General features: G+C 43.5%; 1 protein-coding gene across 1 annotated transcript in view; it reads right to left on the reverse strand.

The window, feature by feature from the left end:
- Positions 1-6,026: 6,026 nt before the first annotated feature.
- Positions 6,027-21,143, reverse strand: part of LOC123807119 — a 36,876-nt gene continuing 21,759 nt past the window's right edge. Inside the window, 5 exon segments of the mRNA XM_045820668.1 lie at positions 6,027-7,054; positions 8,301-8,381; positions 10,429-10,651; positions 11,630-12,298; positions 12,499-12,772. Of these exon segments, the coding sequence (XP_045676624.1) occupies positions 6,456-7,054; positions 8,301-8,381; positions 10,429-10,651; positions 11,630-12,298; positions 12,499-12,772 (1,846 nt within the window). The 3' untranslated portion in view covers positions 6,027-6,455.

Here is a 21,143-nt window from a genome sequence, read left to right on the forward strand (position 1 = left end):
TCAGTGCACTATATGCCTGAGAACTAGATACACAGGGGCGTCTGGGTCTCCAAATGTTTTATTTCACCTTCATTCTGAAAACACACCTCCCAGTGGGCTCCTCTGTGCTGAGGAGTTAAGACTGACAGATTTTCACAAAGTCTTTGCGTGGGGCATTTTGGAAGCTATAACATGATCCCCCTCTTTCCCAGTCCCCTGCCCCTATTCATCATCTCTCCAAGGTATTCACAGAAACAACCAGGGCTCCAGAGGCAAGGGCCTGCATGACTGAAAGTCCAGCATCTTAGAACTGAAACAATGAGGACAGCTCCCAAATGAAATGTTGTACCTTGTAAACTGGCAAGTTCCCCATCTATACAAATTTCTAACGGGAACTTGGATGACAGCCTATCTGGGTATGGTAGAAGGATCTATGCAACAGCTGGAGTATGGATAATCTTATTTTTTCATCCAGCAACAGACTGGGATTTTAAAAAGGTTTGTAAAGAAGAGTGTGGGGTTGTCAGAGGCAAACTTGATCACCTTCCCAGTTTTGCTGTGGGGCTGGCCTCCAGTGGTGGCTGAAGCAGACCCATGAGAGCCACCCTGACCAAGGACCAGGCCTCTTGAGGGATGAGGTATTTATACTCCATGGAGCTTTTGCCTTAGAGTGCTAAGAGACAACTTGGATCCTCTCATTTAAACCTTATTAAGTTGAAGGAATAGAAAGGGGCACTAGATCCAGGACTGGATCTAGGCCTGTCCAAAGCCAGAGTTCATTCACACTTGGTGCTATGGTCAGAATGTTTGTGTCTCCCCTTGCCCCCACCACACTTCACATATTGAAACCCCAACCCTCAAAGATGATGGTATTAGTAGGTGGGATATTTGGCAGCTACTTAGGTCATTAGGGTGGAGCCCACGTGAATGGGATTACAGCCCTCACAAAAGAAACCTCAGAGAGCTCCCTCACCTCTTCCATCATGCTCACGTGACCCAGAGAATTCAGCCTGCTATGAACCAGGAAGAGGGCTCATTAGAATATGACCTGATCACGGTAGCTCATTGATTTTAGATTTCAAGCCTCCAGAACTATAAGAAATAAATGTCTGGTTGTTTATAAGCCCCCAAGTCTGTGGTATTTTGTTCTAGCAGCCCAAGGAGACTAAAAAACTTGGCTACACTGAACTATCTCCAAACACTCCTTTCTTAGAGTTTTGCAAAAGGTAAAACCAGTGCCTTAAAACCTCCCTCAGGGTATTGTCTTTGGTCTGAACACCCACACTCTGCATGAACTATACTTCTCTGTAGTATCACTTTGTGGGCTCTGCCATTTCCTAAGAGTATGTCACTCTCAGAGTCTGTCAACTCAGACCTTCCCTCCTGACGATGAAAGCATACTGCTCGTGTCTTCTCCTGACAAGTCTGAATCCTTAGTGCAGGTGCCCCCTACCACCCCTGCCAAAAGACATGCCCATGTCTGATGCCCATGTTCTCACACCTCCTAGGGGAACCCAGATGAGCTCTAATTTGTAACCTACATCTTTAGATGTTCTTCCCTCCTTAAAGCTGATCCTGTTGAGGACACCCTCCCTCTGCCACTCTGGTCTCTCCCATCTTCTAGAGCAAAGGTGTCAAACTCATTATCACCGGGGACCACATCAGCCTTAAGGTTGCCTTCAAAGGGCCAAATATAATTTCAGCTCCTTAGCAGTTAAGGAGTAGTTACATTTATACAGTCCTAAAATTATTTCAGCCCTTTGATGGCAACCTCGAGGCTGATGTGGCCCCTGATGAAAATGAGTTTGACAGCCCTGTTCTAAAGCAAGCCCGTCCCTAAACCTCTACACTTATTATTGCTTGCAGGTGTTCCAGAAACACATATGACACTACTCTCATAAGGTTGTGTGGTTTCTAGGCCTTCTGACAAGCTTTTCACTGAGTTTTTGAAATTAATGTATTTATAAAAAGGAGCACATTATTGACAATAGCCAAAAGAAGGAAACAACCAAGGAAACAACCACAATATCCACTGACAAATGAATGGTTAACAAAATGTGATCTATACGATGGAATATTATTCAGCCCTAAAAAGGAAGGAAATTCTGACACATACTACAACATGGATGAGCCTTGAGGACATTATGCTAAGCAAAATAAGTCAGTCGCAAGGACTGTATGATTCCACTTATATGAAATACCTAGAGTAGACAACTTCATAGAGAGAGTAGAATGGTGGTTACCAGGGTTTGGGGAGTAGGGAGGAATAGGGACTTGTTATTTAATGGGAACAGAATTTAGAAAGATACAAAAGTTTTGGCTCTTTCCTGACCAGGTTGCTCAGTTGGCTGGAGCATCGTCCCACAGGCCAAATGTTTGCAGATTCAATCGCTTGTCAGGGCTCATATCTTGTGGATTAGACCCCTGGTTGGGACATGTATGGGAGGCAGCCAATAGAAGTTTCTCTCTCACATTGATGTTTCTCCCTCTTTCTCTCTCTAAAATCAATAAACATATCCTTGGATGAGGATTAAAATAAAAAATTCTGGCCCTGGCTGGGTAGCTCAGTTGGTTAGAGTGTCATCCCAAAATACCAAGGTTATGGGTTTGATTCCTGGTCAGGGCATATACAAGAAGCGACCAATGGATGCATAAATAAGTGGAACAATTCTCTCTCTCTCTCCCTCCCTCCCTCTCTATAAAATCAATAAATAAAAATTTAAAAAAGAATTATCTTTTAAAAAAAGTTCCGGAGATGGATGGTGGTAATGGCTGCACAACACTGTGAATGTGTTTAATGTCACTGCATTGTACACTTATAATGGTTAAAATGGTAAAGTTTAGGTTGTGTATATTTTACCACAATAAAAAATAAATAAATAAACCCAACTGTGGGGAAAAGTAGCAGCATAAGGATTATGGAAAAAGGAGGATTCATCCACTTCAGGGCACCTCTCTCTAGGACACCAATTTTATTCATAAACAGCCCTTTGGAGAAATTCTCCCTTTCCAGGACTTTGCTGTGACCACGGTATAAGCAAGTGCCAAATCCCTTGAATTCCTATGGCCTTTTTGTCTACTCTGGGCACAAGTGTTTGGATCTGCAGAGCTGACAGAGTTCAAAACGCTCAGTTTTACATGAAACATAATTCATACTTCCTTTTATATGACATTTCCCAAAAAAACAATATGCTTTCACATACACATGTTCATTTTACCAGTCATGTAAGTGGAGGAAAAAGACTTGGCAAATCTAAGTGACACATCCAGGTCACGGGTGTGGAGAATGATAGAGCTGGGAACAAAGCCATCCCTTGGTCTTAGCTCGGTACAAAGTCCATTCCTCTGGTTTTTTCTTTGAAGCAGTCTCAGATCCGACTAAACCCAAGTCACCCCTGAGGCTAAGGTAGGTACTTGGGGTTCCTTTAGCTGGCTCTGCTCTTATCTGGTCCCAGATGAGTTTCCAGATCCAAGAATAACATTTGGAAAGGTCTGCCTCACACTCCTGTTTCACTGGCTATTTAGGAATTGTGACTATATCATTCACGTTTTATTTTGGCAGGTGGCAGCTGCTTTAAAGAGATGTATTGCAACTCTGCAAAAAAAAAAAGTATATTACAGCAGAATGGGAGAAAATATTGGCAAGTCATACATCTGGTAAGGACTTGATTCCAGAATATATAAAGGACTCCTACAACTCAACAAGAGACAATAAAAGGGCAGAGGTTTCGATTATCCACTTCTCCAAAGAAGATACACAAATGGCTAATAAGCACGTTAGAAGATGCTCAGCATCATTAGCCATCAGGAAAATGTAACTCAAAACCACAATGAGATACCACCTCTTATCCACTATCATGGCTATAATAAAAAAAAAGGTAAGTGTTGATAAGAATGTGGAGAAATTAGAACACTCACACACTGCTGGTGGGGATGTAAAATGAAGCAGACCGTATGGAAGAGTCTGTCAGCTCCTAAAATGGTTAAACACTGAGTTACCATATGACCCTCCTAGGTATATACCGAAGAAAAATGAAAACCCATGTTCGCAGAAAAACCTGTACATGAAAGTTTATAGCAGCATTATTCTTTTTTGTTTTGTTTTGTTTTACTAACTCCTTTTATAGCAGTATAATGACCAAAAAGTGGAAACAACCCCAATGTACATCAGCTGATGAATGGATAAACAAAACATGATCATACAATAAAATATTAAAATATTATTCACCCATAAAAGCATATAGTAACAATAATTTCTACAACATGGAGGGACCTTAAACATATTGTGCTGAATAAAAGAGGAGGGTGCTCAAGGGGCACAGGGTTGGGGAGTGACTGCTAATGGTGATGGGGTTTCTTTTCAGGCTATTGAACATACTCTGAAATTAGATGGTGGTGACGGTTGTGCAACTCAGTGAATGTACATAAATATTAAATTATTGAATTTTATGGTATGTGAAATACACCTTAATAAAGGTATAATAAACAGCACTTCAGTTTTAGAAACATGGGAGAAATTTCAACACTGTCTATTGGATGGTATTAGGGAATTATTGTTAATTTTGTTGGGAGTGACAATGGTATCCTAGGACAGGTTTTACAAGTCCTTGTCTGCCATAGATGGAAAATGCTTTTCAGAGAGCTCTGCTAGGTCCAGACTCTCCTCCCTCACCTGTGCACGCATGCTCCCCCATTCCCTGTCTCTCTGAAGGTAACAGGACCAAATTACCTGAATAGGAGTCATCCCACCCCAGCATGGGTAAGTACAGGGCAAACCCAGAAAAGATAGTAAAACTTTCAGGCTGCTCTATGGGAGAGGGCTGTGCACAAGAGGAGAAAGATTATTTTCTTACAGGGGTAGCTGACTGCAGGCCAGCAGGTCAGTCAGTGTTTTGTGCTGAGACCCTCTACTGGAACCACGCATGAGTGAGGGAGATGGGGAACCTACATCTGAAAAACTGAGTAGATTACAAATGTTGCTGGACACTTAGGAGACTTCCTCCAGGTCTTTAGACACTCACGGGCACTCATCACCTTATCTGCCCAAGGAAACCTGGGCTGGGTCAGGTGAGGCAGCATCGCCTTTTAGGAATGAGTGCTAGTCAGTGTGTAGGTTTAAGTATGCCTAGAAGTTGTCCGAGAAGACTTTGCAGAGCTGGTAACTTGTGAGATGGGAGAGAGAGAGGAGGGAGTGGGGAGTGGCAGGTCCTAAAGGCAAAGACTTGGAAGGCAGGGGCACAGGTGTGTGCCCTAGACCCTGTGCTGTAAGGAGGATCGCAATATTCTTGGGAGGGGGGTGGGTAACAACAGCACAAGCCACAGCCCTGCGGTGACTGGCAGTGACTTTAGAATATTGATGCTTTGGGAGCAATGCTATCTACCCATTTTCTGCTTGAGGTAGTGTGCACCCATCTACCAAAAGTTTTCTCTAAACTGAGAGGTCAGCTGGCTTGCCCAGGGTGACTAAAGATTATATACTAACTGGATTTTAGTTTCCACTTTGACAGTTAAGGGATGGGATTAGATGGTCTCTCAGGCCTAGTTCTAGGACTTTAACATTTTATATATTTTGTCATTTCTAGAAACTTCATTTTGGCATAAGTTATGTATCATACAATTAACTCATTGTAATGATTTTTAGTAAATGTACTGAAATAATCCAGTTTTAGAACATTTTCATCATCCCATTTTGTTATTCTTAAAGCTACTGGCTTAAGTAAGAAAGGAAAATAGTAAGGATTCCCTGTGACTCTCCCTAGCAGTCTACCTCCACTACTTGCTTCTTGTTGTAGCTTTTCCCTAATGCTTGGGCAGGGTGGCAGCAGCAACTGTGTAGATCTTCTTTTCCTAAAACAAGGGTGCTTTGGTATAAAGAGATCCCTCAATATGCGTGTGTGTTTATTTATTTTGGTAAAAGCACTGTATAATTATCTGGAAACCCTCTATTAGCAAACATGTTCATGCTCTCCCTTCACGCATCCTTTGTTATGAATAGCTAGAAATTACAGAAAAAATACTAGGGGATTTATATGCCAATGAACTTATGCTTTGACATTCTTGTGGCTCACCCATCTTTATTACGAAGCATATGCATGATAAAGATTGTCTGGTATGACAGTAAATGTATAATTATATATAGAATATACCTTTGAGGATAAATAAAGCAGTGCAGGAAAGATTGAACATGGGGTGGGGGCACCTGCAGGATCTCCCTCAGTAGTTACACCCTGCTCTCCAGCAGAAACCCCAGTTCCCTTTCAACCAATACTCAGACCTGCCATTTCTTCACCTTCAACTGTGTATGGTCATGTCCCCACAGCTTCTTCTGGAATTCTGCAAAATGTACACCATCATTCCTCAGGGACCTCTTGCTTTCCTTATAAGTCACACAGACTGTGATTTACCATAAATGCAAGTAAGGTGAAGGAGAAACACAAATACCTTCCTTCTGAAAAGAAAGACCAAAAACCCTGCTTTCAGTCCCCATGGTGAAGTCTGTGATGCTGGTGAAGGTTTGAGCTCTGGCGAAAGCTTTTCCCACACTGGCTGCACTGGTATGGCTTCTCTCCAGTGTGGATCCGCTGGTGCAGTTTCAGAGTTGATTGCCGCCCGAAGCAGTTCCCACACTCTCCGCATGTGTAGGGTCTCTCCCCTGTGTGAACTCGCTTGTGTCTTTTCAGCTCTGAATTCCATGTGAAGCTTTTCCCACAGTCATCACATTTATAAGGTTTCTTCACTGAATGGGTCGGCTGGTGACTAAGACGTTGTAAACGATTGCTCAGGCTTCTTTTACCTCCTTTGCTTTTCTTTAGCTCTCTCAGTGGATGGCTTTTTAGGTTGCTGATATATTCCAGTTCTCTGCAATGTCTCTGGAAGTGAGTGAATGGCTTTTGAGCATTTGGGGGACTGACTTGCCTCCGTGACAACCGGGATTCATTCATATTTGCCCCTCTTGGTTCAGGACTCTGCAGACCATTCCCTTTGGATCTGCTTGGTGACACTGCACATGGTTTTGCTCCTTTAACTCCCTCCTGTTGTGGATTCTCCTTGTTCTCACTTTTCATTCTGGGGGCCTCTATAATTAGAAAGAAATATGTTTCATTTTCTGGGCTTCAAAAAAAGAACCTCAGCAAAAGAGTTATGAAATATACTGTAAGGTTTCTCAAAGTGTGGTCCTCTATTGGCAACTTGTGTTAGACTCATCTGGGGCACTTGTCAAACAAGTAGGCTGCTGAGTCAGAATCTCTGAGGAGATGGAGTGGGAACTGGAAATGTGCACAGTTAACAGCCTCCTGGTGTGATTCTGATTTACATTAAATATAGGAACCAAGTTCTTCAACCCTCTCATCATTCCTAAATTTAGGAAAGGTTTACGAAAGAAAAGATAGGGAAAAGAAAAACCATAGAGAGTTGTAATTTCAACATTGCAAATATACTCTCTCTTCATGGACACTCAGTGACCACCACCATCTCTACAAATAATGGTAAATCCAGTGAATGTGGAATTTTCTTTCCTTATAAAATTGCCAGTATATGTGTTTGGAAACTGGAATATGGGTTAGATGTGCATCCTATTTACAGAAACCACCTAACTTGTGACCACCAGGACTGAGAATCAAGATGGAAATGAGCTGAAATGGCCTGTGGGCAAGTAGAAGATCTAGAACTGTGCTATCCCGCAGAATTTCTGAGGCGGGCAGCATGTGTATGTGCATGCACACGTGCATGCACACACTATTCAATATGGCAGCCACTAGTCACATGTGACTATTGGATACTTGAAATGTGACTAGTGTTGACTGAACAACTGGACTTTAAACTTTTAATTAATTTAAATAAGCAGCCCACAAAATTATGGTCAATTGTTTTCCAATAAGGTTGTCAAGACAATGAAATGGAGACAGAACAGTATTTTCAATAAATGGTTCTGGGACAACTGCATTTCCAGATGCAAAAGAATGAAGTTGGATTCCTGCTTCACAACATATATAAAAATTAACTCAAATGGATCAAAGACCTAAATGTAAGAACTAAACCAATCTCTCTTTGAACAAAAGATAGGGGTAAATTTTTGTGACTTCGAATTAGGCGATGATAATTTAGGTACGTGACCAATAACACAAACAAATAAACAAAAAATAAATAAGTTGGACTTCATTAAAATTAAAAACATTTGTACTTGAAAGAATACTGTTAAGAAAGTAAAAATACAAACCACAGAATAGGAGAAAATACTTGCAAACTCTATATAAGGATCTAGTATCTAGAATATGTAAAGAATTCTTTCTGTCGCAAGTTCGATTCCCAGTCAGGGCACATACCTGGGTTGCAGGCCACGGCCCCCAGCAACCGCACATTGATGTTTCTCTCTCTCTCTCTCGCTATCTCCCTCCCTTCTCTCTCTAAAAATAAATAAATAAAATCTTAAAAAAAAAAGAATTCTTTCAACAATAAAACGACTAACCCAATTTAAAAATGAGCAAAGGATCTGAACATTTCTCCAAAGAATATATACAACTGGCCAAAAAACACATGAAAGGATGTTTAACATCATTAATTATAAGGAAAACAACTCAAAACTTCCATGTGATACCACTTCACACCTAAAGGATGGCTATAATCAAAAAGACCAACAATAACAAGTATTATCAAGGATGTAAGGAAAGTGGAATCCCCATAGACCATTGATGGGAATGTAAAATTGCACAGCTGCTTTGGAAAACAGTCTGGCATTTCTTTAAAAGGTTAATTGTAGGCCCTGGCTGGTTAGCTCAGTGGATTGAGTGCAGGCCTGCGAAGCAAGGGGTCATTTGTTTGATTCCCAGGCAAGGCAACCATGCCTAGGTTGCAGGTCAGGTCTCCTAATGGAAGACACACCACAAGAGGCAACTACACATTGATGTTTCTCTCCCTCTATTTATCCCTCCCTTCCCCTAAAAATAAATAAGTAAAATCTTCAAAACAAAAAAGTTAATCATAGTTATTGTATCACCCAGCAATTCCATTCCATACCCAAGAGAAATGAAAGAATGTTCACAGAAAAACTTGTAAACAAATAAATATTCAAGTAAATAGCCCAAAGTGGTAACAACACAAATGTCCATCAATTGATAAACAAAACATCCATTAATATACTATCATTTAGCCATGAAAAAGAATAAGGTACTGACACACGCTATATCATGGATGAACCTTGAAAACATTATGTTAAGTGAAAGAAGCCAGTCACAGAAGATCATATATTGTATGATACTGGACAATGAAATGTCCACAATAGGCAAATCCAGGGACAGAAAATAGGCAGTGGTTTCCAGGAACTAGAGAGGGAGGGATGGAGAGTGACTGCTAGTGAGTATGGGTTTCTTTTCAAGGTTATAAAAATATTCAGAAATTAGTGATGATTGTACAACTTTGTAATTATGCTAAAAACCACTGTATTTATACTAAAACTCACAATTTAAATGGGTGAATTTTATAGTATGTGAATTATACCTCAATAAATACAATTTAAATAGTTGCATGTGGCAATTGTGTTGGTCAATGCAGCTCTGAAAGAAGGCACTGTTGGATATTAGGGATGAAAAGCCTGAGAATGCACTCTCTCAGGAATCAAATGAAAGGAGATAGAGAATGCACACATATCCACTTACCTCTGCTGAGGCAGAAGGGAGTATGGGTGGTCCACTTTATTCAGGACCATGAAAGCTACATATATGGGGCAGTTCTCCATTCTTGAGTTCTGAGAATAATCAAACCTAAGTGTTTCACTGAATGTAGCAAATATAAAGGGATCAAGGCTCTAGCCTCCTTGTAACTAACTTCCTACTTTTTCTGAAACCCTTTCTTCCCTAGCCTGCTGACTGTATTGTGTATTCACATCACCAAGACTGGCTAAAGTATCTCTGTCATTCAGTTTTAGTGATCACAGGGCTGTGAGGAATAGGGCTGGCTATGATCCTGGCATTGTACCAGAGCTAGGAAGGGAAGTGGACACAAAAGTTTAAAGCATGGCAAATATTACAGGAGAAAGAGGCAAAAAATAATATGAAGTGGGCTTTTTCCCTAGTGAAAAGAACATTCTTTAGGTGCTTTCTAAACATGGGACCATTTTAAGTGATGAAACTCAGCTACATCTTGCATGGAAGTTCATCAGTGGTCATATTTAGATCTGTCTACTATAGGAAGCTCTGAAAGGGATGGAAAAGTAGGCAGTAGAATAGTCCTATCATGTAGTGCATTGCCAAACAGTCATTAACAGAAAATAAATCATACTTCTTATGTGTAGCATCATTACCATTCTTCTTAGTGAAATCTGTTCGGGAACAAAGATCTGTCACATACAATATTAAAAATAAACCCAACACCTGGTGTACGGCTTTTCAGAACGATGAATGCTTTGATGGAGATAAAGGACTGATGAGAAGAAGAGAGGAGGCACAGAGTATTTACCTGTCCCAGCCAATTTGGTGGGTGGTTCCAGAAGGAATGGGGATTTTTCCCAATGATGGGGGCTAAGCTCGTCCTGAGGTCCTGCCTGGGAAGGCTCCTCCAGACAAGTTTCCCTAGGATATCTCCTAGGAGTTTGCAATTGAAAGTCTGGCAGTTCCTGTTCTCCAAGCTGAGATCCAGTTTTCTCCAAGAGCACCTTCTGCCCCTGCATGCAAACAGCCACCTAGAAACAAGCCCCATGAATTAGAGTACAGCCAGAGAACTGACTGAAGGCAGCTTGACCTCTCTCTTTTGACCCCTTTATCCTGGGAATTCCTGATAACAGCATACAGGTCAACTTTGACAGACACTGCTGAAACTCTCAAAGGAGGCACAGGGAAGGACATGGAGAATAACCAGAATGAACCTGCTTTAAATACTTGAGTGGATACTCCTAAAGCTTGGGCCTTGCTCAAGGCCTGTAGTCAAAGTCATCAGAGAGCAGGCACAGACATTAGGGTTAGCCATGTCATTGGCTCTGCAAGACTCCCACCTTATGCTCAACTGTCTTCCTACCTCTGAAAACAGGCTCTGCAGGACTGGAAAGTAATACAGTGGGGACCATTAAAAACCACTTTTAGCTAATAAATTGTTCTTCCCAAGGCTCTCCTGGTAAGGACATCCAAGTAGTAGCAGGGGTTTAAGAGGAGTGCCCCACTCCTGTTCCCTGCTTCCATTCCCAAAGCACATGGTTGTTTGCTTCCTGCTTAGGGCTGGACTTTGGTTTGACTTGGGGGGTGAGGGGTTGGAAGGAATATTAGCCAAACGAGCTGTGACTTACTGATCCAAAGGTAATATGCAAGACAATTCACTGGAATAAGATCCACTGAAGTTCCCCCCAAACCAAATTCCTACCCAACAGGATGACAATAAGAATCCTAGTTGTAGGAAAACTTCAAGAGGAACGGATAGGCAGAGATCTTTCAGCAAAGAATCAGTAACCTTACTCTATCTTTTACTTCCTCATTGGAGTGCCAGTGACTGGGTTTTTGAAAACCTGGTACATCTGAGGGAAGGAGGGCTGTACCCAAAAATAGAGGCCAGAAGACATGTTTGAAGTCATTGGTCCATTTCTGGGCTCTATCTAGGGAGGGGTCCAGAGACCAAACACTACCCGGATGAAAAAGAAATCCTGGGGACCATTAGAGAAGACCCTCCTTACCCACTGCTTTGGTCTCTTGGCTGCTCTGTGAAAATCTTCCACCAGAGTCACCATCTCCTTGCTGTTCATTGGACATCGATGCCTGACCCGAGCCTGGATCTCTGGGGGAAGGATGTTCAGAAACTGCTCCAGCACCAATAGCTCCAAAATCTGCTCCTTGGTGTGCACCTCGGGCTGCAGCCACTGCCAGCAGAGCTGACGGAGACGGGAGAGTGCCTCTTGGGGTCCAGACACCTCTTGATAACAAAACCGTCTAAAGTTCTGACGGGACACCTCAGGATCCGGGCAGTCTTTTTGCGGAGGTACCCCCCGCTTTTCTTCTAGCTTTGTTATGATGTGTCTCTCTTGCTTTGAAAAGGAAGCCTGAATGTGGGACTGAGAGCTCAAAGTTATCTCCATCTTAGCCGCCATTTTGGGGCTTAGGAGACAGCCTCTTTCTCTTTGTAAACAGCTCAAGCCTAAAGGATCATGGCTCTGAAGAAGTCTTTCCAAATGCTGGAAAGATGCTAGAAATGAAGTTCTTCTGAGGATGTTGAGGAGAGAATGCAGATCGGGTCTAATTAAGTTACCCCAATATAAAATTCCTATCCAACAGGACAGGGCCTTCTCATTCGTTGGCCGTGACCCCAAACTTTTGAAGACGACACAGTCCCCAGCAGTGGAAAGAATCTATCTTTCCGTCAGTTTCTAGAACTGTCTTGTGAAAGGGAAGTCATAACGTCCTAAAAGGAAACTGGGGAAAATACTGCTTTTATTTCGGCAATAAGCACACGGAATCTCGGGGGTGGGGGGCAGGATGCGCAATATGATCTAAGGGGCTGACAGGAATCCCTATGAAAAGTTCAAGCTGTCAGCCAGGTAGCCTGCACCAACAGTTCGGCATTCTGGTTAGGCAGACCTCCGGCATCTCGCCGCGAGCTACAGAATGATCTCAGATAGGCCGCGGCACATTCCGGGGGTTGGGAGTTAGCGAAAGCCTCTGGCGACCGAGTAGGATGGTTGGAGGCACAGTGGCAGTTCGTTCCAGAGGATCTGAAGGCCCAGCTGCTCCAGCCTCGTAGAGTGCCAGTCTCGGGCCCCAAGCTTGGCAAAACTCCCGCACTTGGCTCAACTTCCTGGCCGAGTGCAAGCCCGGGCTGGCCCCTGGTAAGACAGAGTCGCCGACTGCCCCACACCCTGCGCCCACCTGCGCAGCGGACTCACCTCTCAGGGGATCAGGATACCAGAACCCAAGAGCCAGGGCTAGGGGCGGGGCAAAAGTCGTCGCTCTTCGCCGACACTCCCACTGGCTGCGGAGGAACTACGCCACGGGAGAGCCCGCCTATTCCCTAGAGGGATTGGCTCTTCGAGGGCAGTTTCTCCTGCCTATTGGCTGCAGTATCTGTCCATGCTGGTGAGAACGGTGCCTAGCCGTCGTAGTGCACCCCGGGAGTTGTAGTCCGGTGTCAGGGCCTGCGAACACACCAGGGCAAAGAACACCAATGCTGTGGCTAGCGCGCTGACTTACGGGCCTGGCGGCTGAACAAGTTTGGAGAGTCGTGAGTGTGTCTGATGAGTGCCCTATTTGCTCCAGGCCGGGGGCTCGCAGCTGGGCCCCACACCGGCCTGGGTGCCCTTTGCCGCTAGAGTCTTTTCAGGGCTGTCGGGCCAGGCCCGGGAAGCTCTCTCATGCTCCGCGGTCACCTTTCTGCGCCTCGGTGCCCTCGGTGCATCAGAGATAACCAGCCCGGGTTCCGATCTGTGCACCCGAATACGGACTCCTTCTGGCCTTTGACCCTGATCGTCTCATCCCCTCTCGCGGCAGCGGGAGCCTGTGGGCGTTTTCCAATGCCACTTCAGCCACAGTACCAAACCTTAGCATCCAGTGCTCTAGGAGTACTCACTGAGTGCATCCTTGCCGAGTGAAAGTGAGTCAGTCTGGTCCCCATTCTCATCCTGCTTTCCACTGAGTGGTTCATCGCCAGAGGGAAACCCGTTTTTGAGAGACCGGAATTTTAAAATTAAGTATGAATGGAATGGGATGTCAGAGTTCCAGAGGAGTGCTGGCTCCGCCTTCTTCATGCAACTAGCATTTATTGCCCTGGCTGGTGTTGGCTCAATGGATTGGGCATCGTCTTGCAAACCGAAGGGTTACCAGCCCTGTTCCCCCACAGGGCACATGCCTGGGTTTGGGGCTAGATCCCTAGCTGGGGGCATGCAGGAGACAACCGATTGATGTTTCTCTCCCTCTCTTCCTCGCTTCCCCTCTTTCTAAAAATAAATAAATAAAATATTTAAAAAATAAACTAGCATTTATTATTTTGGATAAAATGCAGGTGTATATAAACGTGTAAGGTAAGGAGGTGTGTAAGGCCTGCTCCTTTTTTGTAAATAAGGACTGTTAACATCATCTTTGATTCCTCTATCTCTAGCCCCTACTGCCACACTGAAATGTAAAGAGAATATAAATGCAGTTCCAGTTCTTTGGAAGAAAGCCAACACAAATCTCTTTTTTAAAATTCCTGTAGACAGGCTTATCCCTTTTGTGGAAGAGAAGTGGAATGTTGCGTGGGACATAATTGAAGATTGTTCCAGTCTTACATCTTCCCAATTTAGCAATTCACAGGAAACTCAGAACTTCTCCCACCCTACCTGTGTGTAAAATCTCAGAGAAGAATTTTGACAGGACCAGCCTTTTTCAGGTACCCACTCCTGCAGTAGGTAGTCGAGTACTGTAATGATGAATAGCCCCACCAGAACCAATGGAATAGAGAGGGGCTCTTTCAAAAAGGAAGATGCAGCTGCTATCAGAAGTGGGGAAGGAATGCTGGGGAGGGGACCAACATACAGCTCACCATAATAGTCATTTATCATCCAGATTTTATGTGATAGTGGTGGTAGAGAGGAGGGTGTCACAGTAATAAAGAGGTTGAGAGACACTCATACACTATCATCTTCTTCAGAGAAGGTGACCATTGGGAAGGTGGGTCCAGGCTTTTTGAGGGTGGGAAAGGGTGGGGACAAGACCCAGACATGGGGACCATGAGAAGGAACAGCTGGACTATACTGAGTAGTTTGAGGAATTCCTTAGCAGAGAGAAATCTGGCTGGGAGAAAAGTTATATTTTTTGATATTTCTAGTGCTTTGGGTCCTTGACTTGGATTGTTGGAGGGAGTAAAGGATAGAAATAAATCTCAAGAAGCAGAGGGAAGGAATATGGACTAGTTTTATGCTATGTTTTTTCCATTCTCTCTTCAAAGTCGAGCCTTTTCCAACTGTGATTCTGTACATCTGCATCAATCTCATTTCTCTGATGCCTTTCATCGGTGTCCAGGAGAACTGCTTCCCGACGATACAAAAAGAAATGGAATTTAATCCTCAGGGTGGAAGTGGCAGCTAGTAAGCCAGTTCATGAAGTGATTGATGGCTGCAACAGAGTCCCCAAACACACCCATCACCAAGCAAGGACTCCACACGAGGATAGAAATCAGCTCTTCATAGCAACGGCCTTGACTACGAAGCTTCTTCCCACTAATGATTCAGGCAGTTCTGATGTCAGGAGGTAAATGGCCCCCTGGGAAGCTTTTAGCACACTCTTGGAACACAGCTGAGGCCTTAGACACACTCAAAAGAGCAAATCCTGGAGCTGCTGGTTTTGGAGCAGTTTTTCACCATCTTGCCAGAGAAGATCCAGACCTGAGTGCAGAAGCTGTGTCCAGAAAATGGTGAGAAATTTGACCTGGCTGGTGTGGCTCAGTGGACTGAGTGCTGGCCTGTGAACCTAGAGGTTGATGGTTCAATTCCCGGTTAGGGCACATGCCTGGGTTGCAGGCCAGGTCCCCAGTTGGGAGCATGCAAGAGGCAACTGATCCATGAATCTCTCACCCACTGCTGTTTCTTTCCCTCTCTTCCTCTCTCTCTGAAAGTAAATAAAATCTAAAAAGAAAAAAGAAAATGGAGAGGAAGCTATAGCCTCTGGTTGAGGGTGTACAGAGAGTGCCTGGGCAGCAGTTGAGAAAAGCCAGAATCTTCTGGTTTTGATGATAAGAAGTTGGGGTGAGGAGCACAGGAATCTAGTTACTGGTCACACTAGCTCTATGCCATTCACCAAAATACTTGGTAGCTTGAGTTGGTCCTGTGCCCTAAGTCTATGGGAAGAATTTCACATTTGCTGAAATAACTTGGACATTCATACATTTAGTGAATGTTTAGAGTCTCTAATTAAAGTAAAAATACTCAACAGTTCTCTAAAAAAAAATACTCTCTGCATGCAGCCCAGGTTGACTATGAATGTGGCCCAGCACAAAATGGTAAATTTACTTAAAATATTATGAGATTTTTTTAAGTGACGATATGCCAGCTAGTAGGGGGGTTATTTTTTATTTTATTTATTTACTTTTTATCCTCACCGTAGGACATGCTTATTGATCTTAGACCAGAGACTGAACCCACAACCCAGGCATGTGCCCTAACTGGGAATCGAACCCTCCATCCCTTGGTCCATGGGACAACATTCCAACCAAGTGAGCCACATTGGCCAGGGCAATATTGGGGATTCTATATTGAACAAGACAGGCATGGCGCCCGGCCTACTGGATCCTGCATTCCTTGGAGGAAACACAATATGCAAATGAATAAAGATACTTACAGATAAGTGCTCTGAAAGAATGAGCAAGGTGATCTAATAGAGGATGACTGTGGGGGAGTCAGGTAGTGGGGCACTGTCCTCAGAGGGGATGTTAGTGCTGAGATGTGAGAAAGAGCTGGCTGTGCCTAGAGCAGAGAGGTGAGCACTGCAGCCCTAGGGCACAGCACACTCCAGGAGCCTCAGGTGAGGAGGACCATGATGTTTGATAAAGAAGGGAGGGTTTGTGGCTACAGCTTTCAGGATCTAAGAGAAAAATGGTATGAGAGAAAGTGAGACAGGAAGGCAGGGGTTATGTCATGCAGGGCCTTTCAGGCTGTTAGAGGAGTTTGGGTTTTATTCTGTGTGCAGTGGAAAGTCACTGAAGAGTATTAACAGGGATGGAAGTGATGTTACATTTTAAAAGATCTAGTGGACTTTTTGTAGAGAGAAAATAGATTAGATTTGCAGGGGTGTCCAACCCATGGCCCATGGGCTGCATGCGGCCCAGGATGGCTGCCAAGACAAAATTGTAAATTTACTTAAAATATTATGAGATTTAAAAAATGTATTATGAGATGTTTTTTGTGATTATGTGTCACAATGTATTTAATGCATGGCCCAAGACAACGCTTCTTCTTCCAATGTGGCCCAGAGATGCCAAAAGCTTGGACATCCCTGGAGAGGGTCCAGCAGCAGAGAGGATGCAGGGCAGACAGTTAAGCTGTGATGATAGTAGCTCAGAAAGGGTGGCGAGTACAGAGAGAGAATGAGGAGCAATGTAAGGGATCTTTTGAAAGTGGAATGGATTGCACTTTGTTATATATGAATTTGTGGGGAGAGGAAATGGTAATAGTGCTGAGATCATAGGAGCTTTCTCAAGAGGAAGCTGACACTCTCACTTCCAACAAATGTATCACTTTTAGCACTTCTGGTATGTCAGGCTCTGTACTAGGTGCTTTCATATTAATGATTGGTTAAAGTGATTGAGACCAAATTCTATTCATTTTTATTTTACAGTGGCCCTGAGAATATTTCTCTTCTGCTTCCCTATGTGTCACATTCTTTTCTAATACTACTCTGAGGGGTTGTAAAGTGCAGCTTAGGCAGGAATGTGTCATGACAGATGATGAAGTCTGTTCTCAGGACCTGGATCCTGGGAAGGACTTGAAAGTACTCTAAAGAGACAGCCCCTTTGGGAGCTGCCAGAGAATCACTGAAATCCCATCTGAAACAGAGAGTTCATCCTGAGAAACAGACTTTGAAGGGGTCCTGGAGCTCACGCCAACCACTGCAGGAACAGCCAGGAGGTCAGCAGAATCCTGCGCCCTCACCTGAGGTGGGCAGGAGCAATCATCTGTGGGAAATGCAGGTCTGAGCTTGAGTTTGCCCCTGGGTTCCAGATTAAATGCCTTTGAAATATACCAAAAAAACAAGACTTCAAATCAGTTGATGGTAATAGCACATAAGTAGGGTGGAGATCCATTATGTGTCAGCCAAATTCTCTTTTATTACAATTTAATTCTATTATTTTGTATCAGTTGTATTAAGGTAAATAGGTTTACAGTGACCTTCTGCAGTTCTTTATGTATTTAAAGACATTGAATATACCACCTGCCCATCCAGCTGAATCTCTTCCAGAATACATTCCTCTCATTATTTTTGTCTTTTTCCAAAGCTCTTTTTTTTGTTTTTATTTGTCTCAATTTTTCAAAAAAAATTTAATTAAAGAAAATTTTTCTTAATTTAGGTGAAATTCACATCCTATAAAATTAGCCATTTAAAAAATATTTTAAAATTTATTTTTAGAGAGAGGGAAAGGGAGAAAGGGGGAGAAACATCAATGTGCTTGAGAAACCAAGCACACCCATTCAGTGGCCTCTCACACACCCCCAGTTGGGGACCTGGCCCACAACCCAGTTGTGTGCCCTGACCTGGAATCGAACCTGCAACTTTCCAGTTCACAGGCTGGCACTCCATCCACTAACTAAGCCACACAAGCCAGGGCTAAAATTAGCCATTTTCAAGTGAACAATTCAGTAGCATTTAATACCTTTAAAATGTTATACACTCACTACTGCTGGCTGGTTCCAAAACATTGTATTCCCCCACAAGGAAACACTGCACCCATTAAGCAGCTGATTTTCATTGTTTCTGTATGGATTTGCTTGTTCTGGACATTTCATAGAAGTGGAATCCTATAATACGTGACTTTTTGTATCTGGCCTCTTTCGTTTAGCATGTTTCCAGCATATATCACTACTTGATTCCTTTTCATGGCTGACTCATATTCCATTGCATGGATAGACCAAGGCTCTAAATATATGAATCTCTTTCCAAGAAGCACTCTGGCTCCATACATTTCTAGATAGCCTAAAGACCACCGCTGCTTTTTCTGTTTAATTGAAAGTTGCCATAACAAGTTGCTAAATAAGTTTTGAAACCTAGCGCGTCTGTATATAACTCAAATCCTGGAGGAAAACTTGGTATCTTCATGGTGTTTAAATTGGCAAGCATCTGTTGATGAAATGGATAATGGAAACTTCTAAGAAGTTTATTTGCCTTTGTATTTTTTAAGATTATTTATTTATTTATTTATTTATTTATTTATTTTTAGAGAGGAGAAGGGAGGGAGGGAGAGAAACATCAATGTGTAGTTGCCTCTCATGCGCCCCCTACTGGGGACCTGGCCAGCAACCCAGGCCTGTGCCCTAGACTGTGTGTGCAACCAGCAACTCTTTGGTTCACAGGCTGGTACTCAGTCCACAGAGCCACACCAGCCAGGGCTGCTTTTGTATTTTTTTAAGTAATGTAAATACCCTCTTTGCCACTCAGCATTTTTTAAAAAAATCCTTGGGAAATCTGTGCTCTCTGGTGTGTGATTTCTGAGGCTCTGGGGTCTGTAAGTTGAGCGGGGGAGGGCAGGGCTCACTGAGTTCCCAGTCTGCTTCCTTCACTCACCATCCCATAGGCCGCTCAGATCCTAAGTGTTGGAACTTCCAAATGTCATCTGAAGGTTCATTAGTAATCATCAAAATGAACCATTTCCTTTGAAGAATTCTTGAAGGTGGGGATCTGGGAAAGAATATATTATCTTGGTCTGAAATAAATAAAAGGTCTGAGATAAATAAAAATACCACATTACAATGGTATTTTTAAGAGCATATGGTTATCTCTAGTATTTGGCTATAGGACATTCCCTCCCCTACCACCATTATTAAATTTTATTTTATTTTTATTTTAGAGAGAGGGGAAGGGAGAGGGGAAACCCACAACATAGGCATGTGCCCTGACTGTAAATCAAACTGGTGACCTTTTGGTTCGTGGGACAATGCCCAACCAACTGAGTCACACCAGCTGGGGCAGCCCCTCCTCCAACACATACAATTATTGTCTTAAAATTTTTCTTTTGATAATATGTACATATTTCTTTGGGATTAAAACTTTTTTAAAAAAGCTATTAAGCAAAGAAAAATCTGGTGAAATAAACTTTTTTACACAATGAGGCCACTGGCTATGAAAGTCTTCCTCAGGCTTGAGTGTGCATCACACTCATCTAGGGACATGTCAACACAGATTTCTAGCCACCACTTCCAGACTTTCTGATTCAGTAGGTCTGAGGTGGGGCTCGGGAATATGCGTTTGTGACAGATTCCCAGGTGCTGCTGATGCTGTTGGCCCAGGGACTCCACTCAGAAACTTCCCTTATGTGGAAGCCTCTCTCTAACAGTGGATGTCTCTCCCCCAGCCTGGCTTACTCCACAGGCTGCCAGGAACCATCTCCAAAAGAGGGGTCTTTAAGACCAGGAGACAGGTGCTGTGCTTTGTACTACTGAGACCCAGGTGAGTTGTGGTTGACATTTTTGGTTTCTTGAAGTTCCCATTTCACCTTACACTGACTGTCATTCTAAAACTCATTCTTTCCCACAGATGTTAGGGTTTTATGTGGTCCATTGAGCTTGTCCTCAGTTGTTTTCTTATTCTGTCCACCCTGGCATCATCATATGACTGCTTACCTACCCCATCCTCCCCTCGGAGGCCTGACCACCCTGGCCTTGCTTTGCCTCTGACCTGATGACTATGGTGCTATCTCTGCCCCATCTCAAGGCCAGAGCTCTGTTATTTTACCAGTAGCAGCAGACCCCAGTGTTATACAGGGGCCAGTCATGTGTGAGCACAGAATTGTGTCCCTCTGTCAGGAAAGACAGATACACCCTTGACCTATACAGAAGGCCCTCTCTGCTGGGGTGTTACATAGAAGGATGGCAAACATCTTGCTTGGTAAGGATCTGTATTCCCTCTAGGTCCAGAGTGGAAGTGCTCAGTTGTTCAGAGAGAAAGGGAGAGTTCAAAGAAACTTGAGAAGGAAGGAGACAAAGGCAGTGGGGAGTCTGTTAGGTCGAGGAAAATAAGGAAAATACTGAAAGTAGGCAAGAGAAATAAAGAAAAAGAAGACAGAGAAAGGAAGACCCAGAGAGAGAGACACACACGGAAAAGAAGACGCAGGGACGGACACAGAGACCGAAAGAAAAGGAAAGCAGTGGAGTCAGAGGTCTCGTGACAGGGATGGACAGCATGTGTGAACAGTGACAAGGGCAAGGGAGGGGCATGAGAAGGAAAGCAGTGGGGACAGAGAGTGTGAGAAGGTCAGTGGCAAGAGGGGGAGAAAAGACGGGAAGAGAAACACAGGAGACAGAAATCAGTGAGGGCATAGACTGCAAGGAACAGATGAAAGATGAATGAACATGTGCTCACACACTGAGCTGTGATATCCTGAGTGACAGAGATTAACAAAATAACCCAACCGTGAGAGTCCACTTCTATACCCAGGTACTTTAAGAGGCACCAAGAGCCCTTTGTCATTCTCAGGACTGGTCACTTCCCTTCCCCAAATCAGTTCTGCCCCATGTG

The sequence above is a fragment of the Phyllostomus hastatus genome, unplaced genomic scaffold, assembly GCF_019186645.2.
Source record: "Phyllostomus hastatus isolate PE091 unplaced genomic scaffold, TTU_PhHast_1.1 phas_scaffold_442, whole genome shotgun sequence".
Taxonomy (NCBI): domain Eukaryota; kingdom Metazoa; phylum Chordata; class Mammalia; order Chiroptera; family Phyllostomidae; genus Phyllostomus; species Phyllostomus hastatus.